This window comes from Mirounga angustirostris, unplaced genomic scaffold (genome assembly GCF_029215605.1).
Source record: "Mirounga angustirostris isolate CCGP_5_RB_7025 unplaced genomic scaffold, mMirAng1.0.hap1 SCAF_9, whole genome shotgun sequence".
NCBI lineage: Eukaryota > Metazoa > Chordata > Mammalia > Carnivora > Phocidae > Mirounga > Mirounga angustirostris.
The window spans coordinates 54,924,591-54,949,977 of record NW_026991717.1 but is presented as its reverse complement, the minus strand read 5'-3'; the positions used below and the strand labels follow the sequence as shown (position 1 = coordinate 54,949,977).

The following is a 25,387-nucleotide window of genomic DNA, read 5'->3' as shown; positions in this document are numbered from 1 at the left end:
CCCCCATCCCTATTCTATACATGCCATTTGTAGGAACCAATTCAATGGGTCTTCCATTGCGTTTGGTGGCTTACATTGCTCAGATAGACTTACAGAGTTATGTTTTCTTGTACTTTCTCATTTGAACAGTATTTGAAGTTTGTGGTCTCTTGAATCTAACACAATCTGAAAGTGTTTCCAACGTGGCTGCAAAAATCATAGAAATTGTTCTGGAAGGTCTGTTTGCCTGAGATTGTAGCCAGAAGATTCTAGGCTTTAAAGCAGGAGCTAGAAGTCTTTCCACATACAGAATACATTACTAACAGCTTATATTTATATATAATATACATATGTGAGCTGTCTCACGTGTAACTTAAAATTGTTTTCTGTGCCTCAGAAAATTCAATTTTAAAATTTAGCTATTTCTTTAAAAATATATTTTGTTCAGGGGCGCCTGGGCGGCTTAGTCGGTTAAGCACCTGCCTTCAGCTCAGGTCATGATCCCAGGGTCCTGGAATCGAGTCCCACATCGGGCTCCCTGCTCAGCGGGGAGCCTGCTTCTCCCTCTCCCTCTGCCTGCCGCTCCCCCCTGCTTGTGTTCTCTCTTCTCTGTCTTGCAAAAATAAATAAAATCTTTAAAAATATATATATTTTGTTCATTCAAAAGAGATATTTTATAATTGTTTGGACATGGTCTCTTTATTATTATACTTTGTTTCACATATTTGAAGTTTTCTAACCTTAATTAAATAACAAAATAGCCTGAATTTATATTTTGATATTTTAAAACAAATATAATAATAACCCAACAAGGATTTATTAGAAGCTACCAAATGTTTGGAATTGTGCTGGGCTGGGGTTAGAGAGATATAACCTGTCTCTAAATTAAAAATATTTGGAAATAATTATATATATAAATATTTTGAAATAAATAAAATTGAATTGAAATACAATACAATACAATTCCTTGCTTCTTTCCTTTGTAGTTTATAGCAGAGTTGGGTCTTACTGGATCTCCCTCCACCCCCATACCTTTTTCTGTACCTTGTATCTTAGTAAGTGCTTTATGGTCCAATCAGTTCGTTTAGAGTAGGACATTTTCGTCAGGCTATATTAGGTGCCTGGAAAATTAGTTATATGGATGTACTTTTCAGTGATAAAAGGATCAAAGGGAACATTCTTTATAATCTCATCTCTCATCTGCCCTAGCCGTTGTTTTGTTTCATAGATCACACTTATGATAAGGCAGAGGCTGCTTTTGTTGTTTTGACTAACCCTTCCACATTATTTCCCATCCGGTCACCACAAAAAAGTGGTTTTCGGGGGATTCTAGGGCTTTGGTTTTCATAAGTCTTGTATTTTGCTTCTCTGATGTGCAAGACCTCAAGGATCTGTATTTTTAATGTCTTAACTGTTCTCACAGGAAAAATATGGCTCACCCACTGTTCTTTCTTAATATGAAGCTTATACTGGTCTCCTAACTTCCGGATTTCTCCCTGAATTTCTTTTCTTTTTTTTTTTTTTAAAGATTTTATTTATTTATTTGACAGAGAGAGACACAGCGAGAGAGGGAACACAAGGACGGGGAGTGGGAGAGGGAGAAGCAGGCCTCCCGCCCAGCAGGGAGCCCGATGCGGGGCTCGATCCCAGGACCCTGGGATCATGACCTGAGCCGAAGGCAGACGCTTAACGACTGAGCCACCCAGGTGCCCCTCTCCCTGAATTTCTACGGCATATGCCAAAGGGCATACATATTAAGGACCAGTTTGGAACACTGCAGACAGGACCTTTCTGCCCTTTGTCAGTGTATATAGCCGGGCAGGCTGCTGGCCAGCTAGTGGGGCAGCCCCCTGATTTGTGGCCACAAGTGCCATCGACTCAGGGGCAGAAGGCTATTTATAATGGCATTTATCATTCTCTGTTGGGGAAATTGGAGCCCTGATGATTTCGGATCCTGTGGCTGATGCAGCCTAGTCCATTTCTGTCTGCAGCAGGCAGGGTGGCGACAGAGCACCTCTGGAGACTCAGAAGTGAATATATTTACCCAGGAAGACTTCTAGCTTCTGCTTTCTGGAGACTAGCAGGATGCTGAGGAAAATAAGCCCTTTGGCACAATTCCTATGGGTTTCGCAGCCAGTTGGAAACAACACTCAGTTTGCTTCAGGTTCAGTTTTGAAACCACAGCTTTCAGAACCTGTTCAAAGGAGAAAGTGTAGGAAAATATGCCTGGAAGTCCATTGAAGACCATAAAGGACCTGGTTGGTTTGAGTCCAGCACAATGGCAGAGCTTGGATCTTAGAGAATCACACAGGAGGGCACCCTGTTGTTCTCTAGACCATGCCCCGGATGGCTTTGATGCCCTGGTGTTAGGGCCTTCCAGAGATGCCTCAGTGACACCTCCTTTTTGATTTCAGCATCTTCCATGGGAAAGATAGTCTGATGTGACTGCATATCACAACTTGTTTTTTTTGTTTTGTCTTTCAAATCACTAAGTTGCAGAATGACCCTTTGCCAGCCTGGGAACTCAGAATTATCCTAGAATCTCCTAGAATCCCACAGTCAGAGAAACTTTTCAGCCTGGATGATAGGAGTCCAGGCTCAGTTCAGCTACTGGGCTATAACCTGAATGTCTGAGGGACAGCAGGAGATGAGTAATCTTTATTATTTGAAAGCATCTTGTTTTCTCCCTTAAACATCTATTTTCATTTGAAAAATAAACTTTAATGAATAAAACAGATGATGAAAAGGAATCAACTGAAAAAATCATTGAGGGGAAAATGAATTACTGGTGTGCCATAAATCTGATGTCCTAGAGGAGGGTTAATATTCTATTGATATTTTCCAGGAAGTAAAGTAGCTCATTTAGATGGAAAAAAGGGGACAAAACTGTGCTAAACTAATTATGGAGTTTTTAATCTGCTATGAATTTGGAGTAAATTTTATTAGGAAGAATTGGAAGTACACGTTAACTTTTATTATCAGGATAAATGACATCTTTTAAAGATGAGGGACCCTTGTGCTTTGCGTAGGGCCTCTCACTTTGGTACAGATCTCAGGTTTGAAACTGTGCCTGGTTGATGGTGACTAAAATGACCTCTTTTTGTGTGGTGGTTTAAATAGGGGTTTCCATCCCTATCACAGAGTTTGGCTAATGGTAAATTCTGAGTCCAGTGGTTAGACCAGCTCCCAGAGGTGCAGGGAAGATGCATATGGACATGTAGAGGCCACTGTCCTTTTTGTGGAAAGGTCTACATAACTTCCCATTAGAGATTAAACAGACAAACTGATCTAGAGTTTAATAATATGTTCTTTGTGGATAAATTGATTCAGCACAAATCTAGGCTATCTGTTCTAGGGGACGGATTCTTTTATGTGGAATAGCCAAGCCTTAAGGACACACCTTAAACAGCCACTGGAGGAAGTCCTCACTTGTATACGACTTGCACTTTAAATTTGGATTTGACCTCATCTGGAGCCACCTTCTGATTCATAATGTTGATCATGCCTGTTGCCTCGTCTTGATCACCTGTAAGCTTGCTGTATACAACTGCTTAATTGGTGACTTTATGGGATCAAGACTATATAGTGGGTTATTGTCAGCTCTCACCAAATAGTACTGCTAACTTTTACTGCTTAGAGCCAGAATCATGACCTAGTTTTAGATACAATTAAATTTCCAATCACCTTCTGAAACACTATAAATTTCTTCATGTCCTAGTGTTTGGCCACACTGAACTACCCTCCCCCTCCCTCACAAAGAAACCCACACATATTCTCTTCTTAGAACTTGAGTAGGCTGTGTGTTCTCTCTACGCACCAGGCAAGCCACTCTCATTTTCATTTACAGGTTCTAATGTGTGGTTTTTTTCTCACTGTTTTAGGAAGTTTGGGGCTCAAGGGTCACGACTCACTGGAGCAGGATGGGGAGGCTGCACGGTATCGCTAGTACCTGCTGACAAGCTGACCAGCTTCCTAGCAAACGTGCACGAAGCTTATTACCAGAGGAGCGACCGAAACGTCACATTTGAGAAGCAGAGTTTGTTTGCTACCAAACCTGGAGGCGGGGCTTTGGTTTTCCTTGAGGCCCAAATAATGTAAAAAATCTCAGAGAAACTATTTAGGGCATTTAGGACTGGCAGAACTTCTTATGCCACAGGAAATTAATCCTCTTTCTGTTTTGTATTATGATGAACGGTTGCTATTATCAAGATGTATTTCCAAAGAAATGGTTGAAAGCTCTCTGTGCTTCATAATGATTATTTTTCCATTTTAAAATATGTTTCTACCAATAAGAGCCAAAATTATGCTTGGACAGATCTCTTAAGGATGATTTACTGAGATTTATTGATTTCAGGATTTTTTAAGATGAATGATAAAAGACATTCGATACTGACCCCATGGATTGGCGTTGAATTAAACATACTGCTACAATTAAAAGGATACAATTGCATTGTATGCCATATTCTTAAACACAGTTCATTTCTGGTTTCTCTTGACTTTCTTCTTCTTCATAGTTGTAGTCTTCTGTTGATGATGATGATGAGAGAGATGCCAGAAACTCTTTCTTGGTTCGAGCTTCAGAACGCTATTAGAATAATATGTTATTAAAGATTGATAAATTTTCCTGGATACTTGAATGTGAGGTTACACCAATTATCAAGATGAGAAGAATCACTTTTTTTTTTTTTTTAAAGCAAAGATGGATTTAGGCTCATTTACTTTTAAAAACTATGTGCTATCACATAAATAATCACTTTCAATTCTTTTGGCCCTGACCTTTCTCTATCACTTAATAGAGAAACTTAGATAAAAGACGCTTTCCGTCTTTATCTCTGTTCACATTGAAGTAGAGAATTATCTGGATGATAATTCAGATAATTCAATTTGTTCATTGAATTTACTTTCTTCCCACTCTGTGCTAACTTTTCTCAAATGCCACTCTGATCCAAAAGGCATGTTTACTGGTCTGGGAAACCGCACCCAGGCCCTGCAATGGTCTGTTGTGTGACTAGCCGCTCTCGTGTGTATATGTTGACCAGTGGAGGACGGGTGTGCAGGCCCGTGGGTAAGAGTAGGTTCTGGGATTGGGTAGGGGTGTTGGTGAGTCCTGTATATATTTATCAAAAGTGGTCAAAAAAAAAAAAAAAGTGGCCAGAAGTGTTTGTGGTGATGTGTAATGTGGTGATGGTAAGTGAATGGCTTTCTTGCAAGAGGGCCTTTCTGAATTATAGGAAGATTTAGACCAAAAAACATTTTGCTGATATTATCGGATAATTGAGGCAGCAGCAGTCTTAGGGTATGAATTATCCAGAAAATTACCACAATTTTGTATTATTCTATGATTGTTTTGCTCATTAATGTACAGCCTAAAGACTGGACATCATCATTTTGAGTCTCAGTTTCAGAGAGGCTAAGGCAAAGCTGGTTCTAGTATTTCTCAAAGGACAGCAGTCATATAAAGTACTAGGAAACCCATTCTTCTAAAACAAACTCCTGGTGTATTTTCATTCTTTTAAGAAAGGTAAACACTTGAGATTGAGAAAGCTTAAGTCAAATTTGTTGAAAGAATTTTGAGTTTTATAACACCCAATAATCCAAAATCTGAATTGATTTTAAATAATTCTTTGTTTTTGTTTTTTAAAATTTATTTGTTTGAGAGGGAGTGAGAGAGAGCAAGAGAGACAGCGAGCACAAGCTGGGGTGGGGGTGAGGACGGGGAGAAGGAGAGGGAGAAGTGAGGAATTCTGGGATCCCAGGATCATGACCTGAGTCAAACGCTGACTCTTAATAGACTGAGCCACCCAGGCACCCCAGATTGTATTTCTTTGTTTTTAAATACCTTTCCATTTTCCACAGAAGATCTGTGGTTGGTACATAATTATTTAAAGATACCTGGATTACTGTAAAAAAAACCCCAAACCCAAAAAACAAAAAATGTGGTACTTTCCATTGCTTTGCTATTCTATTTAAATTTTTCACCATGAGATTCCTTCTTGCAACAGGTGAGTAAAAATTTCCATCGTGCCCTCTGCTTTGGAGGACGCAGTTGTTCTGAGCCAGGGATCTACTCTCTATTTTTCTCAATGTCTGGCTTGAGGAAAAGAACTGTTTTTCAGTTAAATCATCACTGTTATTCTAGAAATTATGAGAGATCTCAAACTTTTCTGGGAAGGTTGGGGATAGGACAACTGGAAAAAAGCTTCATGAAGAAGGTGGAATTTGAGCAGGGCCCTAAAGGATGAGTAGAATTTGAAAGCTGGGGAGTAGGCACTGCAGATGGGTGAGTATATGAGTATGAGCAAACATGGGGTATTCAGAAGGTTCAGTGGGGGTGAGGAGTTTGCCCTGGGATACGGTGGAGAAGATAGGTTATACTGGCTGGAGGTAGCTTTTGAAGAGCTCCAAGTCCAGCATTTAGAGGAGGGGTTACAAACCCAGCAGCCCATGGGCCACATCTGGTCTGCAGATACATTTAGTTTGGCCCCCAGAGTATTGACAAATGTGGGGTTCTAATCAGGAATTCTACAGAAGAATCTGGATTCCTGATGGTGGAAGATCTGCTTCTCCACTGGCCTCCACTCCTGGCGGGGGGCGGTGTGTGTGTGTGTGTGTGTGTGTGTGTTTGTGTGTGTGTGTGAACTAGAGCTGCGGTATTGCTTTGTTTGGATGAGGCGTGGGCCCTTCAGTGTGCTACAGTTTCCATAACCTGTACTTTCCCCAATACTCAGGCCATGTACCACATACCCGCTGAGGTCACTTGCCTTCCACCAGCACACTGGCACAGTAGTTTTCTTATACCTCAGAAGTAATTGTACCCATGTCTGTAGTAGTAGTGAAGGGAGACCAAGAAGAATAGGAGAAAGAATTTTTTTGTGCAGAAGTAAAGGATAGTCCTATTTGTTTAATATTAAATACCCAGGTGTTTTACTCCCTCCTCTCACTTTTTGGCTCAGACGGGAATTTGATTAGATTATTTGACCTCTGTTTTTGACATCACAGCAGTAGACAATGAGGATCGTTCTAGAGACATGCTAAAAATAAAAAGCTCTCTCCTGTTTCTGACCTCAGATTTCCCAACCCCCACATTTATTGCACCTTTTTTCTCTACCTGTTTTTGCCTGCTGGAAGGGAAGAAGAACCTTCAGATTTAACAGAACTGCCCAGAAGTTAAGGAAGAGGATGAGGAGGGGACAGAGAAAACTGGAAAGACGGAGCAGTTTCCTTTCTTCTCTTCCTCTCTCTCATTTGAGTCCTGTTTAGAACCTTCTCTAATTTCTGCAGGGACCATTCATCTAACACGGTCATTAGAAACCAATATATTTTTTACTGAATTATTAACAGAAAATAAAATATGACTTCACACACTGATAATTTTCTATTAGTTTGAAATTTTGACCACATTTGGAGGTTTTCAGTTGCATAAACTGCCCGTGGTCGGAAGCAAGGGATGAGGATAAGTGGGCATGAGGTCGTCACTACTATGAAAAACAGATTATTTTAAATGTACACGTGGATGATTAAATGACAATAGTGTATTCTACCTTGCCACTGTGACTTGGATGTGAAACCATATATTGCTTATTAAATGTTGTCCAGTCCATATAAGAGAAGCTACAGAGAGAATTCTCAATTATCTTCAAAAGGGAAACATACCAGTTTATGGAGGAAATTCTCAAAGTCACTCTTAACTTCGTAAGGTTTTTTGGTAGCCTTTGCCTGGAGTCTAATCAAAAAATTAAAAAAAAAAAATCAGTAGCCAAACCAATTGTTTTTATACTGACACCATCTAAGAGCTAACATTTACACAAAATTTAATATGCTGGGCATTTACCAGCAGTTTACATATATTCGTTCAATTGTCCTTACAACAGTCTTATCAAGTTGGTACTACTATCCAGTATTATATACTGGATATATTTTTTATATTATATACAAAAAGGCTCAGGTAGGTTAATTAACCTGCCCACAGTCATACAGCTAGCAAGTAATATAGGATTTGAACCCAAGCAGTGTGACTCGAGCCTTCAATTCAACCACCGGAGTGAAGCATTCTCTTCAGTGAGGAGAGAGTGAACACAGTATTTGCTGAACTGATTTCGCTTGCCCGGCTCTGGCGCAGACTTTAAGGAGTGTCTATGGGGACAAAAGAGTACAAGGGGCTGGCAGGGGAGAGATCTGGGGGGAAAGGGACGGACAAGGCTGGAAGCTCGTGGACGCAGGAATCCAGGAATCTATCCTGATTTTTGTCACCGAGTACTCATTCAAGAAATATTTAGGAAGGAGTTGGATAGCTGAATTCAGGAGGCAGCAGAAAACTTTCCAGAGATCTGTGGATGAGGGGAGAGGCAGGGGTAGGCAAAAGCTAGGATGGGTAAGAACTGGGGATGAAGGAGAAACATTAGCAAGAGAAACAAAAATGAAAAAAGGACGTATGGCTGGCTATTAATTTCACTGGCAATTTTCAAGTGAGACATTTTAAAATTATTTTTCCTCCATGGGATTTGTAGGAAGTAAACATTTCGGAAAATTCCAAATATACATTGCTAAAGCACAAAGTTTAGTTAGCCTCCCTGCAAGGCCGCCTCTCTCGGTTTCTTTAGCATTTAGTGTCGGGCACCCCTGGGGGCGCAGTAGGCCTAGCTCTTTAAAGGCCTCCTGCGTTAGTGCTCTGCCGCCCACAAATGCCCCTCACTCATCTTCTGCTTTATCTCTGCCCATTTTATCTCCTCCACCGGCTTTTCTCTTCACTTAGGATTACCCTCTGGGTCTCTCCTCTCCCGCTTTTCTCAAATCTGGCTCTCCCAGTCTGGGTCTCTTTCTCATAGTCCTATTTAAACACACTCCAAAATATTCCTGATGCCCTTTCTCGGTAACACCCTCTAAGAATCTCCTTGAGATGCGAGTCATATTCAGATGAACTCTGGTTCATCTCACTTTGTTAAAATCAAGCCATCTTCTGACTCACCCTTTTAATATACAGTGCCCCTCTTGTCTTTTTTAAATAACAGTTTTATTGACATATGTCTCATACCATAAAATTCACCCTTTTAAAGTGTACAATTCAGTGGCTGTAACCACCACCACTACCTAACCCCCATCTTTCTGCTTATCTTTCCTTTCCTCTCCATGAGTATCTCTTTTTTGAAGGTTACAGATAGAAACGTGTATGCTGTGCCTATAGATTTAACAGGCATATGAGATTTATATATATGAATATTTCCCTTTATTTTCTCTAACAATGTCCCATTGCATAAAACATATTTGAGTGCTTCTTGCAAATTGCTCTGACTGTCCTACATTCTTCTGTTACATCCTCAGTGATGAGAAATCCTGTCCCATATAGATTTAATTTGGGGGAACTTGTAAAAGTCACCTGGAACCAGATCTTTTTCTTTCTTTCTTTCTTTCTTTCTTTCTTTCTTTCTTTCTTTCTTTCTTTCTTTCTTTCTTTCTTTCTTTCTTTCTTTCTTTCTTTCTTTCTTTTCTTTCTTTCTTTCTTTCTTTTCTTTCTTTCTTTCCTTTCTTTCTTTGTTTTCTTTCTTTCTTTCTTTCTTTTTCTCTTTCTTTCTTCCTATCTTCCTTTCTTCTTTCTTTCCTTTCTTCTTTCTCTTTCTCTCTCTCTTCCTTCCTTCCTTCCTTCCTTTCTTTTTTGAGAGAGAGAGAGTGGGGGGTGGGGGAGATGGAGAGGGGCAGAAGGAGGAGGAGAGAGAGAATCCCAAGCAGCCTCCATGTCCAGCATGGGGCCTGACATGGGGCTTGATCTCAAGACCCTGAGGATCATGAGCTGAGCTGAAACCAAGAGTCGGACACTTAACCGACTGGAGCCATCCAGGCGCCCTTGCAATCAGATTTTCTAATGTAGGTATTGTGAAGGGGAAATTTGGGTGATATTTGGTAAAAAGTGAGATAATATTCTAAAGTAATGGAGTGGATTTTCTCCTGTAATGGGAAACTAACTTTTTACTTTTTATTTTATTTATTTTTTAAAATTTTATTTTTAAGTAATCTCTACACTCAATGTGGGGCTCGAACTCACAACCCCAAAATCAAAAGTTGCATGTTTCACTGACTGAGCCAACCAGGAGCCCAGAAACTAGTTTTTTTTTTTTTTAAAAACTGAAGTATAGCATCCGTATAATGTTACGTTAGATTCAGGTGTACAACATAGTGATTGGACAGCTCTATAGGAAACTAGCTTTTTAAGTTCCAAAATAGTAATTAGAAGATGAATGGCACACAGCTGTGGTCTTGCAAGGCACCCGTCTGAAGGGCTGCGCTCATCTGACACATTCTTGTGCATGTGGGTATGTAGAAGTAGGTTAGTCTCAATACTTTATAGTTTTCCTCTTTATACTCTAATTTGTAAAATAAACAAATTAAATGTGCCCCAAAAATGTTTGTGTGTGTAGGGGCAGAAGGGGAACAAAGAACTAGCCCAAGGGAGACCAGCTAAATAGGTTGTTTTTCTAGTTTGCATCTTCCCTAGGGCAGGGCATGGTTACGGGTTTATTTTTTATTTTTTTAAAAAGCCTTCAGCTTAAGTCCTAAAGCTGAAGAGTAAAAGGAGATGATGGTGATGTTTAGCAGTTAATTAAATTAGCAGAGTAGTTGGTTCTGTGGACAAAGAAGGTCAAAATGTTATTCCAGATGGACTCTTGAGTAGGAAATCTCTTTGCAGATATCTGAGTTGATGTATGTTTACATAATAAACCCATTGTAGTTTTATGTAACACATTTGTTCAATTAAAATGTTTTATGGTTTTTTAAATAGATTTTTAATTTATTTTATTTTTTAAAAGATTTTATTTATTTATTTGACAGCACAGCAGGGGGAGCGGGAGAGGGAGAAGCAGGATCCCCACTGAGCACAGAGCCTGATGTGGGACTCCATCCCAGGACCCCAAGATCATGACCCGAGCTGAAGGCAGCTGCTTAACTAAGCCACCTGGGTGCCCCTAGATTTTTTTTTTTTTAAAGATTTTATTTATTTGACAGAGAGAGAGACACAGCGAGAGAGGGAACACAAGCAGGGGGAGTGGGAGAGGGAGAAGCAGGCTCTCCGCTGAGCAGGGAGCCCGATGCAGGGCTCGATCCCAGGACTCTGGGACCATGACCCGATCCGAAGGCAGACGCTCAACGACTGAGCCACCCAGGCGCCCCGCCCCTAGATTTTTAATTTATTTATTTGAGAGAATGAGAGAATGAGTGGGAGGGAGAGGGAGAGAGAATCTGAAGCAGACTCTGCACTGAGCTCAGAGCCCGACATGGGGCTCGATCCCATGACCGCGAGATCATGACCTGAGCCAAAACCAAGAGTCAGAAGCTTAACCGACTGAGCCACCCAGGCGCCCCTCAGTTAAAATATTTTTAATCACTACAAAGTTGAATAAGGAACAAACCTATCAAGCTCCTTGTCAATTCTTTCCTGCCGCTGTTTTAGCAGTTTTATTTCTTCGTTAATTCTGTGCTTTTCTCTATAAAATCAAAATTTCAAATTAAATTTTAAAATAAAGCAGGATTTCTAATTGGGAAAGAATAAATTAACAATTCTCTGACTTCATGTCAGTGAAAGTCCTTTAGAAACCCAATTCTTCAGCATCCCCTCCCTATGCACTACTTGGTGTGAGGAGTCCCCCAGAACACCCCCTCCTATAAATACATACCAAAGACGTCACCCGTGACACCTGGGTATGGTTTGGACTCCGCCTTGCTGCTTCCATAGGGGCCCTCTCACCAAGTGTCCATACCTGTTCTTCCAACCGGGCACTGGAAATCTAAGGGCTGTGTGTGCGTGGGCATGTGTGGGGGGGATTGGGGGGCTAGAGGAAGGTGGGAGGGGAACGGGCACTCTTGGAAAGCAGAGGCTCAAACTTTTGTCCTGCCTGCTGGATAAGACCTGCCTGGCTGTTCTTCCATTTCCCTCTCTTTGCTGTATTTGATTATGCTTTCCTCAGTGCCGCCCCAACTGCCACTCCAGCTCCAGGGAACTCATGCTGCAAACACACCTTTCTGTTCTTCCAGGGCTCTTCTTTGTAAATAAACAGTACTCAGTCCCTTGAGCTCTCTTCTGGGCTTTCCATGCTGGGGTGCATCCCCCCAACCACAGCGCAGCAAAGCTTTCTTTCTTCCTTCAATCCCTCACACCTGCCATGGCTCCACGGCTCCAACATGCATCCTTGACACTTACCAGAAAAGAATCTCCAAGTCTGTTAGACACTCAGAAGTGACTCTCCTCACTGGTAAAATGAGGAGCTTACTGTAGATGAATTCTATGATTACTTCCAGCTCAAAAAGAGTTTGTGATTTTCTATTTAACAAGAGTATGACACCAACTTACATCCGAAATTCCTTTTGGTTCCTTGCAAATTGTCTTTTTGCCTCCTTTATAATATCACGGTAAGTTGGAGCAGGTGGTGTGATTGGCTTACGGTCAAGGAAAGATTTTTAATTAGGAACATTTGGGAGAGGAGGACAGTACCCATCACAGGCGGACTGAGAGGGCCGTCTGGCCTGGGCTTCCCAGTCAGGAAGGGTCTCAATTGTGGACATGAATAGGACGTCCAGAGTTACACTGAGAGGACTGAAAGAAGACCGTACCCACTGGACCACGTTAAACTTGTGTCCCATTATCTGGACTACACCACCCACAGTGCTCTAGTTTCATAAATTCTGTAATTCCCTTTTTTTGTGGTGTTTTGTGTATGTGTGTGTGTATATTAAAAGCAGCAATTTGTTAAATGTAAATATTTAAAATGTACCAACATTTCTGTAACCCTGTTTAGGCATTTTTTCATTTCTCCATATACTGAAAACCTCAAGGTCTCTGGACTTCTCTGAAAGGCTGTGGAGGTGACTGGCAGTATATGTTGGCTGCCTTAGCTGGTGGCCTCTACTAACTGCAGGGAAGAAAGATGATAAGTAGAAGGTGTCCGTGTGCTGTGCATGAGCCCAGGGCTCTTGTCCCATCTGTTTCTGATACAGCCTGTGGTTGTGCTCCTAGCCCTGGTCTTAAACCCACATTCGCGTCTGACAAAGCAGACACTTCCCTTCTGAGACGGCAGTTGGCAAATGACTCCAGGAGGCAGCCCTCAGCTTGTGTCAAAAGGAGACCTGCGCCTCACTGGTAAACTGGGAGCTCTTAAACCTCTGCAGTCACCAGGATCCAGGGGATGGGACTGTCCTCGTATGACCCCCACCCCTCCTGAAGCACATTTCGGTATTGCCTCTATCTTTCTCTGGATGCAAATTTAGGGTCTACTTCACAGCTGTCCTTGATGCTCATTTTGATCTTATTTATCTGACATAAGAAAGGAGAAGCCCAGTGGATTTGGTCCCTGGAGTGGGACCACATAGGTACTTAACTTTATGACCTTAACTCCTGAGTACTGTGTCTCAGTTAAGGTAACCAGAAGGAAAAAACATGAACGGCTCCACAACAAAGATGCTCCCAATAAGCCTGAATAAAATTTATGTCTTTCCTATGGAGCTCTAAACTATTCAGGATTTATCTTCAATCACGTATAGCTTGAACATCAAGGCCCAAGAACCAAGGAAAAGAACACCTGATTTTCTGTGCACTCCAGACCACCTTCTCAGCAATGTTAGAAGAGATACATTCTCTGGGCTGGTCCCAGAACCTTTTAAGCAGGTTTTTACCAACCATCACTGACTGTGGAGGGAAGCAGTGTTGACAGAACATACTCCATCCTACCAACCACGGAATTGGAGAGGGTCTGGGTGACTATATTACTCTAAAATGGATCAAAATTCTCTGAAATAAATTTTAGAGAAGCCTATTTATTGATACATTCCAAATTCATTTTTCCCCTTAATCATAGCTGGGTTTTAGAATAAAGTTTTCCTTAAAGAAAGATATGAGCCTGACTTCACTGTTTAATGTCACAGTGGCATATGGTTCCTGAACTTGTGATATAAGTTGAACCAACCCATCTGTGAACCAACCACTGTGGACAGCTGTGAAGTAGACCCTAAATTTGCATCCAGAGAAAGATAGAGGCAGTACCGAAATGTGCTTCAGGAGGGGTGGGGGTCATACGAGGACAGTCCCATCCCCTGGATCCTGGTGACTGCAGAGGTTTAAGAGCTCCCAGTTTACCAGTGAGGCGCAGGTCTCCTTTTGACACAAGCTGAGGGCTGCCTCCTGGAGTCATTTGCCAACTGCCGTCTCAGAAGGGAAGTGTCTGCTTTGTCAGACGCGAATGTGGGTTTAAGACCGGGGTTAGGAGCACAACCACAGGCTGTATCAGAAGTTGATTTGTACTGTGTAGGTGAAAATCAAATTAGTGCTTTGATAGCATCTGGCACCCCCGTGAGGCAGACCAATAGTGACAATTGCAGGTATTCAGGACAAATAATCATTATTAACTCCAAGGACTCATTCAAGATACAGCCTTCTTCGGGGCAGCATGAAGTAAAATTGGGAAGTCAACAAAGTGCGTGTCTTCAGTGTCCTTTACTCATCTTCTCTCTTGGTGCTTTTCTTTCAGGACCCTCTTGGCTCTTCCTCTCTCCTTGGCCATTTCCCAAAGATTACAGAGAGAGTGCCATCCTGGAGGTTGAGCTCTGGTTCTGGCACTGTGCTCAGCACTCCCCATCTAGTACCATGGCCATGGTAGTTAACCAGGCTGGCCCTCCTTTTCCTTGTCTGTAAGGCGGGGGGATTTAGTTAGATGGTCACGTGGCTCCTGTCCTATTCTGATTTTCTATGAAATAGAAAATGAGCCTATATAAGTTCAGAAGTTCAGACCCATCAGTAAGGTAATGGCAAAACACTTTGAGAGTGTGGGATGGAATTTGAGATTTTGCAAAGGAATGAGGGGGAGTTTGTTTACTAATAGGATATGGGGGCAGGATGAGAGGGAGGAGGAGAGATCAACTGTGGCTAGGATAATGGTGGAGTCATTTTACAGAGATGGGGAAGTCTCAATTTGAAGGATGTATTACAGAGGATGAGAGGGTATTTTAATAATGGACATGTTCAATTAGAAACTCTCAGTAAATGCAGATAGAGATCAATGGGAACAGATGTGAAGACGGGGACTCTCTTCAAAGGTGATGGTTGAAACAATGAGAATGAATGAGACTCTGAGGGAGAATGCAGACAGGAAAGAAAGGAAAAGAAAGGACCTTGAGAAAGATGAGATTTTAGGGATTAGTAGTAGAAGGAGGGCAGGAGCCAGGAACTGGTATAACACAGTGTCACATTCCAAAGAAGGAGCTATTTAAGAAGCATCATCAAGGAAGTCATAAAGGTCAATTTTGAAAACCAAGAAAGGGCCACCTAATTGGGTGATACCATTACTCATTCAGCAATTACTTTCTGAGCACCTGTTATGTGCCAGGCACTCATAGGACCCTAGAGATTGAGCAGTGAACAAGATCTGCAAGGTTTCCACTCTCATATGGTTCATATTCTAGAGGTTTTATATTTTCCAGAAGCCATTCACCACAGAGAAGTCAAGTCATACTCAAATAAATCCCCTGCCTAAAGGCATAAGAAGCAAAGCAACTGATTATTTTAAATAGAGGTAGGTACTGTAAGGGCAGTAAAATCGTGTATGAGAAGAGAGTAGCTGGGAATGTGTATGCGGGGTACAGCATTAGTCTGAGAAGGCCTGAATATCAGGGAGAAACGGGAGCTGGCTATCACATTTGAGTAGGAGAAAGGGCAAGAGTGAGTGTGGGCAGAGTGGTAGGAGATGAAACCAGAGAGCTAGGTGGAGCTGGATCTTCTAAGGGGCTTTGTAACCCATGACGACATGCGGAGGAAGCTGCTGGAAGCCTTTAAGCAAGGGACTTATTTGAATTATGCCTTGACTATGAGACAAATGGCTTGTGAAAAGTGGAGAAAAAGGGCAGCTCTTTGGAGGCTCTCTCCATAGCTGAGGTGAGAGGGGTTGTGCTGCTTGGACTAGGGTGGTAACGGTGGAAAGGGAGAGAAGTGGACAGTTTCAAGATATGCTTTAAAGGTGGAGTTGATAGAACTCAGAGTTATTTTCAAATAGGTGTCCTGAAGCTGGAATCATATTATAGACACTGGAATTTCTAACAAAACAATTGTGGGTGTCAAGCCTGGCAGTTGGCATTGACAGTCTGGGGCAGAGAGTCCTGCCTGGTGGCCAGCCCTTAAATTATTTCGGGTCTAATCAATGCCTGCACAGAAGGCTGACAGTGCACTCCTTCTCCTAACAGTTAAACACGTGGGCCCAGGAAAGCGTTGTACCAGCTTATCCAGTTAGCCTGCTTCTTGATTAGTCTACCAAACACTGTGGTTAACTCAGAAACCTCAAAGATACTGTATTTGAGGTAGTGGTGAGGGGGTGGGGCAATAACTGGAAATGGAGTGGAGAAAAAAGAAGTTAACATTTGCTGGATATCCGACATAGGCCATGCACTGCGATGGGGTCTGTACAGTATCTCTAGAATTCTGCCTGAGGCTCTTGCGACTGGTGTTTTTGCTTCCAGGAAAGTAGTTCTGCCCCACACAGTCCTATTTGTTGCCTGGCAGAGGACATCCCAGGAAGCCTGCTCCTCATCAGAGCTTCATTTTGCACTGGATTTCTGTTTTCAGTGTGCTACTTCTTTTTTTATTTTTTTAGGATTTATTTATTTGAGAGAGAGAGAGAGTGCGCGTGCACATGGGTGGGGGAGAGGGAAAGAGGGAGAGAATCTCAAGCAGACTCCCCACTGAGCACAGAGCCGATGTGGGGCTCAGTCTCGCCACCCTGAGATCATGACCTGAGCCGAAATCAAGAGCCAGACGTTTAACCAACTGAGCCACCCAGGCGCCCCCAGTTTTCAGTGTGTTCCTGAGGGCAGTGTGTCTTACTCTGGGAAAGACATTTCATAGTAATGTAGGTTATATTCAAACAGTAGCTGTGATCGAATAGTCAATGTATCAACTGGAATTTCCTGTTTTCAACCAATTGTTCTGCAACTTACGGTCAGAAACACAGCATTGTCTTCAGGAATTATAGACATTCATGAATTCTGATCACACTGTACAAATTACCTTGTCTTCAGGGATCTTCTAAATGACATTACTGGAATTAAGTATCCACATAAACTACAGTTTTCTCTTGATATGAATCAAGTCTGAATGGTAAAATTCCAAAATAAAACTTCCTTAAGCTGGGTCCAAGTTACTTTCAAACTTTGGCTTTCAGATTTCATTCCGCAAAAGTAACATTTTTGACTATTCAGAAAATGATAACTTTAGGGACAGATTAGTCCTCAAATCTAAAAGGGAAGTAGTGGAAGCCTCACTTTAAATAATTAAAGCAGAGAAAAACTAAACCTCACAAAATCTACTCATTTTGACAAATGTTTCAGCAAGACTCTAACAATGTTACTGTGGTAGTCATTTCTCAGTATACATAAGTCATTATGCTGTACACAATGCCATATGGCAATTATATCTCAATAAAATTAAAAATATTACTGTACAAAGAATACTATAGCAGCATTAATGTAAGCAAAAGAAAAGAAAAAAATTCTCCCATAATTCCACTTTCCAAAAAATAAAGCTATTTTCATTTTTCTATGTGCCTTTCCATCTGTCATATACAAATATATATTTTACGTTATTGTTATAATGGCATGGTTACTCTCTTTACCCAACTATCACAATTTGCCCATGCATCCAGGTTTTGTAGTCATTATTTTAATGTTTGCAAAAGATTTCAGAGTGTTTGTACCAGAGGGGCTCTACTGCCCTGATGCAAAAATTCTGCTGGGTTTTCTTGTATGAAATAATCAACTTCTCCTCTCTTCCCCAACTGTGTTTTCCAGGATGACATCCCCCTGCATGCCTCCCCACCTTCAAGTCTTGCAAAGGAGGCCTGTGTCTCTCCAAACTCAAATCTCTGAGTTCTGGGAAAAGATAACCCTGTTCTTGCTCAGCTTTGGACTGGTGTGATGCTCATGGTAAAAAAAAAAAAAAAGAAAAGAAAAGAGGTTGTGGTCCTGTTCATTACACAAGCAAGAAGCCTGCATTTTCAGTTATGCCAGATTTCCACCTTTAGTTTTTTTCGCCCTTTGCCTGTCACAGACTGTGATGAAGGCCAGCAGCTTTAGAGGAGAAGGCTTAGCAATCTTCCCGAAACAAAGAATACCTGAAGAGATCAGGCTACTTTTAACATCTGTCTTACTCTCCTCACTACATCTAGTGACTGAAACTCTAAGATCTTCTCCTGAGTAAAAATCACAGAAAGTTAATTATTTAAGCATTCTTCTTATAGAATGATTAGCACAACTAATGATATGCTTCTCCTAAAGTGTACATGGTCTTGAGCTGCTGAAATTTAATTTGCATGCAGCTATTTCTTGGTAATATTTAATTTCTCTCTCAGAGTGCCCATTAGAATTGCAAAGATTTTATCCTTCTACAAAGTTATATTGTGCTCTTGAGTATGGTTCCCACGATGAAGCATTTATGAGTGAGATGGTCCTTGTCACTCTGAACTAATTGGATTTTCTCCCTTGAACATTCATTATATACTATTGGTATTAAGACAAAGAACTATATTTTATTCCTTATAAATTATTAATTTTGAACATATGTCATTATTAAAATGAACTTGGGTATACATTCTTTATAAAGTCATTCTCAATGCCCACAAAAGTTGGTCACAGTTGTATATTTGTGTTGTGTAATGAGGTTCTGTGCTGTATGATGTTGCTACTAAGATCTTAGCATTTTCTTGCACTGTTCAGTCGTGATGGTTTTTAGCAGACTTCTGTTAATGTCTGTTAATGAATATCCTAAGTTTTATTCTCATCAGATACATCAATTTTCCCCAACTGTAGAAAATTAGAGTACTTACAGCTTACAAATTATGAAGAATGGCTATATTTTATTCCTTGGGGATGACTGTGCAACATGTTTTCCAAATCCACTGTCTGAGCTGACCTCACACTGTGGTTTCTCATGCAATGCTACATGGAGTTTACTTGGCAAGCCACTAAATGGAGAAGAAGCCATTTGGGTACAAATAAAATAGTCCTGTTCTGGGACTTCACAACAGTTGTGGTTGGCATAGGACACACAAAACCTGGAGACATCCTAAAGGCCTCGATTCAGACTCTGGGGGCCTTGATCTCCCTTTAGAAACAGAGTATTAGTGAAACAAGGGACCTTAGAAATTGCAGAGTCCAAATTGATTATAATATAGATGAAGAAACTAAGGCTTCTAGAAAGGAAGTACCTTGCCGTGGAGAAGTTGGGCATGTGTGAGACTCAGGAAAAGAATGTCCCAGGGGCAAATTTTGCTTCTATCTGCCAAAAGTATTGTCCTAGGATGAAGCTGCAGGAGGCTTTGCTATCTACCCCATATCCCTTAGATATATTCCTCAGAGTATTTTTAGAATTGTTAATGAGATTACCAGGCTTAAGGCCAAATAAAAGGAATCTAGGCAGCAAACGGTGGCCACAATCTCCTCCTTTATACACCAGAATTAATTTAATTCTTAATCCTAAGAACTAAATTCTTAAAATAACTTAGCATGTGGCCCAAACTGATCGTAGAACAGTTATATTCTGCTTACCGTTTACCTTTGCTTACACTTCAAATATTTTAATGTCAGATTTGCAAGAGTGTTGAACATCCACAATACAGCCAGGTATCCAGAAATTTTTTTAAAAAGTTATTACTGACCCCATATGCCTTATTCTATGGGAGACAGTGCCACTGTTAGATTCTATATGGCCTAGTATTAAGTGTAAAATAGGGGTTTTAGTAAGTTTCATTATTTAATACATCATTAGAAGCAGTTTTGCAGCATAGTTTAGAAAATTGAGGGAATAAGACTACCAGAAATATTAACACAGATTTAACGAAAAGCCTTCAACAAACTTGCCGGGGCTTTTACTAGGCTTGGAGACATAAAGATGAGTAAGACATGGTGTTTGACTTACAGGAATAATGAGTAGGAATGAGAAATAACAACAGGCAGTTTTTCAAGTAGAAGACAGAAGAGCTATAAAAAATAGGCATAAAGACTATAAAAGTCTTGCATTCTGTTCTGCTTTAGGGCAGAGCTGTCTCCAGTTGGATGAGGGTGCTCCCCCGTGCTTCTACAGCAGCTTTGGCAGGATTCTGTGACTGATGACACGGTTTCCTGTCTTTGCTGTTGGACTGCTTAGCACCCTCGTACGAGTACCATCTGGTATGGAAGGGGTGTTCAGGAGGTGTTTATTGTTCTTGGCCTCCTGAGCAAGCATTCTTACTGATATTTCAGTGTAGCTGAATCATAGGCTTCATCTTGAGAAGCCTAATCATCATCATCAAGTTAGTTATTTTTTTTGCTATACTGTTTAAGAAATCGGGGAATTATGATATATCTTCAAGGAAAATTTTCATTAAAATGGTTAACATCAATTTTGGTGCTTTGGATGGTTGGCTCCAGTTACCTGGAAGATTCAGTTATGGCAACAGTTTACACTCCCTGATAAGACTGAATAAACAAGTTCTTGATTTATAGAGATTCCATTATTTTTATAATTTATGCCCTTGAACAGAGACAGCTCCAAGAGTTGTTTGGAGAGAATTTAGCCATCCCCATTATTTCCATCAACCCCTCCTCCATTCACGAAGCTATTCCAAATAAGCATACAAACTGTGGATTTGCTTTGCAAATACAGCGTCTTGCTTGTCACTGGATTGATTATCTAAGCCCTTCCTATAAAGATAGAAATTCTAGAGACCCTATTCCCCCCGAGATGGGCCAAATTGGATTATTAGTAACAAAACAGAGACAAATACATGTGAGATAACCAGCAAAAGAGCCAATTTGTTTGTTCTTAAATACGCAGACTTCAGCTCTAAGCTAGGATAGGGTTTCTACTTTCGGAGATCCTGGAGCACCTCTCAGAATCACTCAGAGCCATAAACCGGCAGTGATTTTTATGGGGTGAATGCAAAGTAACAGTGTGGATTTTGTCTACTTTCTCCTTTGCCTGCCCACCTTCTAGGAGGAGAAATGGGTTATACACAGGTGAATGAGGTGACACAAAATTATAATCTAGTCAATTTTTATATTTAATTGAGATACGGCTTTTTAGTCTTAAATTCTAAGCCCTCAAAAAGCTATGGCTTTTCTACCTGATTTTTTTTTTTTATTGACCAGTAACATATATAGCAAGGATATCCATTTTTTCCCAAATGGTTGAAATCACTTAAACTGTTTGAAAATGAAATTTTCTTCTCTTATTTGGTATAAATTGGGCTTTACCACATTTATACTAAGTTAAAAAAAGCCAAAATCTTAATTCATACTAAACTCTCCAAGATGCAAATCCCTCCCGCTCCACAACCCCACCCCCCCTTAATTTTCCACTGAGCCATGTTTATAATCTAAAATCCCAACTGTGGCTAAAAAATGGGTACAACCCATTTCCTGGAACCTGATTACCTAAGGCACTAAAGTGTTCTATTTATTTCATTAGTTAGTTTAATAACAAGTTTGCTGAATTGTGGTTCGTGTCTTGTGCATTTTGTTAAAAAGAAGGAAAAGAAAAGCCTTAAAGAGAACTTAAACGGAGTAAGAAAAGAGGGCTGGATCTTCCAAGCAATTTTGTGATTGTCTTTGGTTCAAGATGGCTGCAAAATGCTTACAATACACATGCACATACTTAACTCATGTAAAGCAAAACCCCTTTGCTCTTCAAGTTCTTAAGAAAAGAGTATGATGTTCATTTTTCTACCCCCCCCTTTTTTTTCACTTGGCCTACACTCTTAACTGGCAGGGTTTGCAGAAGGAGGAAACTTAGCAACCTACTCAACAAAGTTTAGAATAGCTTCAATTAAAAGTCATCTAAAAATAACAATAAAACCTCCTTTTCTCTTCTGAGAGCAAAATTTAAACGCTTGTATCATTTATCCTACTAAGTTCTATGATGTTTTTCTGCTTATAAAGTGCTCTATTCAATAACTCAGATATATTTTTTAAAATATAAAATCTGGTCCTTTAAGGAGTCCTTGAGAGCCTAGCAGGAGAATTACAAGCTTATTCTAGTAACTGATATAAACTAACATCAATGGGAATTAAGTAAAGGGAGTCCATGGATCAAACAATCACAGAATTTTATACAGATCTAGGTTATTTATAAAGTTCTTGACCTGGGGGTTTGTACAGAGAGTGCTAAGCTTTCTTCTACAGATCAAAGCCATGAGGAATGGTGCAAAATACTGCATGATGCTAAAAGTAGTTATCTTGAGCAAAACCAAAAATTAAACAAAGCTAGGATAAAAGGGAAAAAATCCAACCAAAAAAGCAAAATATGAGGGGAAATTAACTTTGTTGGTAATTTTTTTGGATGGATGACTAATGAGTGGATGAATAAATAATATGTACTCTTAAGCCACTGAACTTCTAAAATTAGAAGGCTGCAAGTGGCAAGGCAAAAGAAAGTTCTGTATGTGCCGGCTGTCTGATATCCCAAGGTGACATCTCAAGTTCTGTGAAGAGCTTAAACTTTCCTTCTTACTCAAGACAGTGCTGTCCACAGAACATTTTTGTTATGATGGAAATGTTCAATATCTGCACAGACAGATAGTGAATACTCGAAATGAGACAGTGTACCTGAAGAACTGTATTTTTACTTATACTTAATTTTATTAATTAATTTTTTAAAAGATTTATTTATCCCAGAGGGGGGGAGGGGCAGAGAGAGAGAGGGAGAGAGAATCTCGAGCAGACTCCCTGCTGAGCATGGAACCTGACAGTGGGGCTCGATCTCACAACCCTGAGATCATGACCTGAGCGGAAACCAAGAGTTGGACACTTAAACGACTGAGCCACCCAGGTGCCCCATTAACTTTATTAATTCAAATATAGGTTTTTGTTTTTTTTGAGCAAAGCAATAGAAGTTTATTAAGTGAAGATACAGAAAAAGCTCTCAAGAGTGAGAGGGGTCCCGACAGGGTTGCCAATAAGAGCCTTTAGGGTTGGTCTTTTATAGAAAGCTAACCAGGGAACTTAAATCCTTTAACATTCCTAATGATAACACCTTCAATGGCTTACTTCCTTTTTCCCTAAAAAGGTTATTCTTTGTAGTTAAGTTTAAATAGCCACACAGGGCTAGTGGCTAACATACTGGACAGTGCAGTTCTAAAATTATGAAAAAACATAGTAAATATCTAACTCTATGTACATATGTCTATTTTTTTAAATCTTGCTCTAAATAGTATATATTATTACTTTATGTAATACTGTAAAATATTATTGAATAGATCACATACTAATCTTGGTTTTCTAACTATATGTTTATCTAGTCAAAACTACTCAGTTTGTTAACTCTTACTTGGAGAAGTTATCAAGGTATAAGAACAGTGAACAAAAGAAAACCACCCTTTATGGGCTAGTTCCACAAAACTGAGTACACACAATAAGAACCAATGGTCCATCTTTGAAAATAAATTATCTTCAGAATGCCCCTGAGGGCACTGTGACTTGCCTTTTTCAGAGTCCATTTTCTCATCTTGATAATTCTTGCAACTTTTGCCTTATATAATTCCTTTTTTCTTTGTTTTTCTAAAAAGACTTTATTTATTTGAGAGAGAGAAAAAGAACATGAGCAGGGGGAGGGGCAGAGGGAGACAAGCAGACTCCCCACTGAGCAGGGAGTCGGACGCGACGCAATCCCAGGACCCTGAGATCATGACCTGAACCAAAGGCAGATGCTCAACCAACTGAGCCACCCAGATGCCCCTGCCTTATATAATTCCCAAGACTTGGGCAACTTCTCTCTTATTTGCTTCAGGGTGAGTATGTCTTTTCCTTTCCTAACAATATTCTCTAGGATATGGGAGCCAAAGACACAGTGAACTGACTTGCCCCTTACTGTAACCCTTGATGGTTGTCAAACTGACATTGATAGGTGCATCTTTTGCTTCAGTGCATTTCTATGCTTCTGGCTCCATTCTTTGACTCCATTTCCCCCAATTCTACTCCCTCCTTTCTTTTTCACCCTTCTGGTGGGATTTCCCCAAGTCTTAATACTGGAGTATGCAGACAGATATATGGAATTGTAGAAAGGAAGCAGACTCACCTTTGGTACTCATTTCATGGAAGAGAGCAACCTGGTGAACCTTCTTTCCATTTTCTTCCAGCTAAGCCTCTGTTCAAGATACCCTTGTTCAATACTTAAGTACTTCATGTATACTTCAATTGTTGCTCTGATTGCTTCCAGAATAAGCAAAAAATTACCCATTTCTCTGAAGATTGCATACTTTTCCAGAAAAAGGAAGTGTGCTTTCTTGGACATTGAAAGGTGTCATCTTTCTAAAAGGCCACTGTGCTGCAGCTTTTAGACATTGAGGATGGGGAAGAACAGAAATTGTTCAGGTAAGCATGGGAGGAATGCTAGAAAAAGGCTGTATCTTGGGTAAAGGCAACAAGCTTGTGGACAAAGTCATCCATTAGACAATAAGTTATCTGACAACAGAGATGGATAGCCAACTCTTCAGCACATAGCATAGCACCTAGCACATAGATTTTCTTGTTAAACAAGACATAAGAAAGAGTCTGGAGTCTGGAACCAGGTAATGAAGGCATATTCAGGTAATTGGGCAGAATCAGACACTTAAGCAAGATTTGAAGTATCTGGAAAATAATAATTAGAGTAGACAACACATCTAGAATCCAAAACAAGGATTGGGGCAGGAGAGGAAAGCCAGGCAAGGGGAAAGAGTAGAGATAAATAGGTGAAAAGGAGAGATTGCTGATAGACACATCCTAATCTTCTGCATGAAACAGGTCTGCCTACATGCATCACATTTCCCCTAAAAAGCATGTTGTCAAGGCCATTATGTACTAGTAGGCACTTATATGCTGCACAATTCTTACATAGATCACAAGATTATGAGTTTTAAATGTCTTCTAAACAAAGCAAAAATGAATACCAGATATGGGATTGTTAGTCTAATTCAGCATTTAATCACTCCTTCTAGATCATGGTAAGGTCCTTCCTTAGGAAGAAAAGCTCTAGAAGATGTGGGAAACCATCTGGCCAATTCTGCCTAAACTCTTGCAGCAGGAAGCTCCATTTCATGGTAGCAAATGAGACCCAAGGTACAATGCTGAATTTTTAAAAAATGTAATTCCCATACATTTTTTTTCTTTGCTTCCATTTCATTGACTATTGGGGATCCAGAAGAAAAACAGTGAGCAATCAATGGACTGTTTTTTGCTTTAATGGTGAGAACTGAAACCAACATTGTTCCCCCTGTGTTAAGTGATACTGGGAAGAAACATATTATCCCAGTGGGTCTTTTGGAAGCAGACTAAGAAATGGAGATCAGTGTGCAGAAGATTTATTAGGGTGTGCTCTTGGGATTAACATTTCTGGGTTGCAAGGGAAAGAAGTAAAATTGAGGAGAGAGAGCTT

The 25,387-nt window shown here is 40.4% G+C and overlaps 2 protein-coding genes across 4 annotated transcripts in view; one reads left to right on the top strand and one right to left on the bottom strand.

Moving 5' to 3' along the window:
* Positions 1 to 4,434, top strand: part of GALK2 (galactokinase 2) — a 114,298-nt gene extending 109,864 nt beyond the window's left edge. For 2 of the 3 annotated variants that reach the window (XM_045900116.2, XM_045900115.3), the window contains exon 10: positions 3,861 to 4,434. In XM_045900116.2, coding sequence (XP_045756072.1) covers positions 3,861 to 4,077 — 217 coding nt within the window. In that variant the 3' untranslated portion in view covers positions 4,078 to 4,434. The remainder of the gene's footprint in view (positions 1 to 3,860) is intronic. The other variant, XR_010405021.1, reaches the window with a different exon arrangement.
* A 10-nt stretch (positions 4,435 to 4,444) lies between these two features.
* FAM227B (family with sequence similarity 227 member B) overlaps positions 4,445 to 25,387 on the bottom strand; it is a 213,309-nt gene continuing 192,366 nt past the window's right edge. Inside the window, exons 15-18 of the mRNA XM_064570500.1 lie at positions 12,317 to 12,392; positions 11,379 to 11,453; positions 7,633 to 7,702; positions 4,445 to 4,564 (exon numbers count right to left, since the gene is read on the bottom strand). Of these exons, the coding sequence (XP_064426570.1) occupies positions 4,445 to 4,564; positions 7,633 to 7,702; positions 11,379 to 11,453; positions 12,317 to 12,392 (341 nt within the window). The remainder of the gene's footprint in view (positions 4,565 to 7,632; positions 7,703 to 11,378; positions 11,454 to 12,316; positions 12,393 to 25,387) is intronic.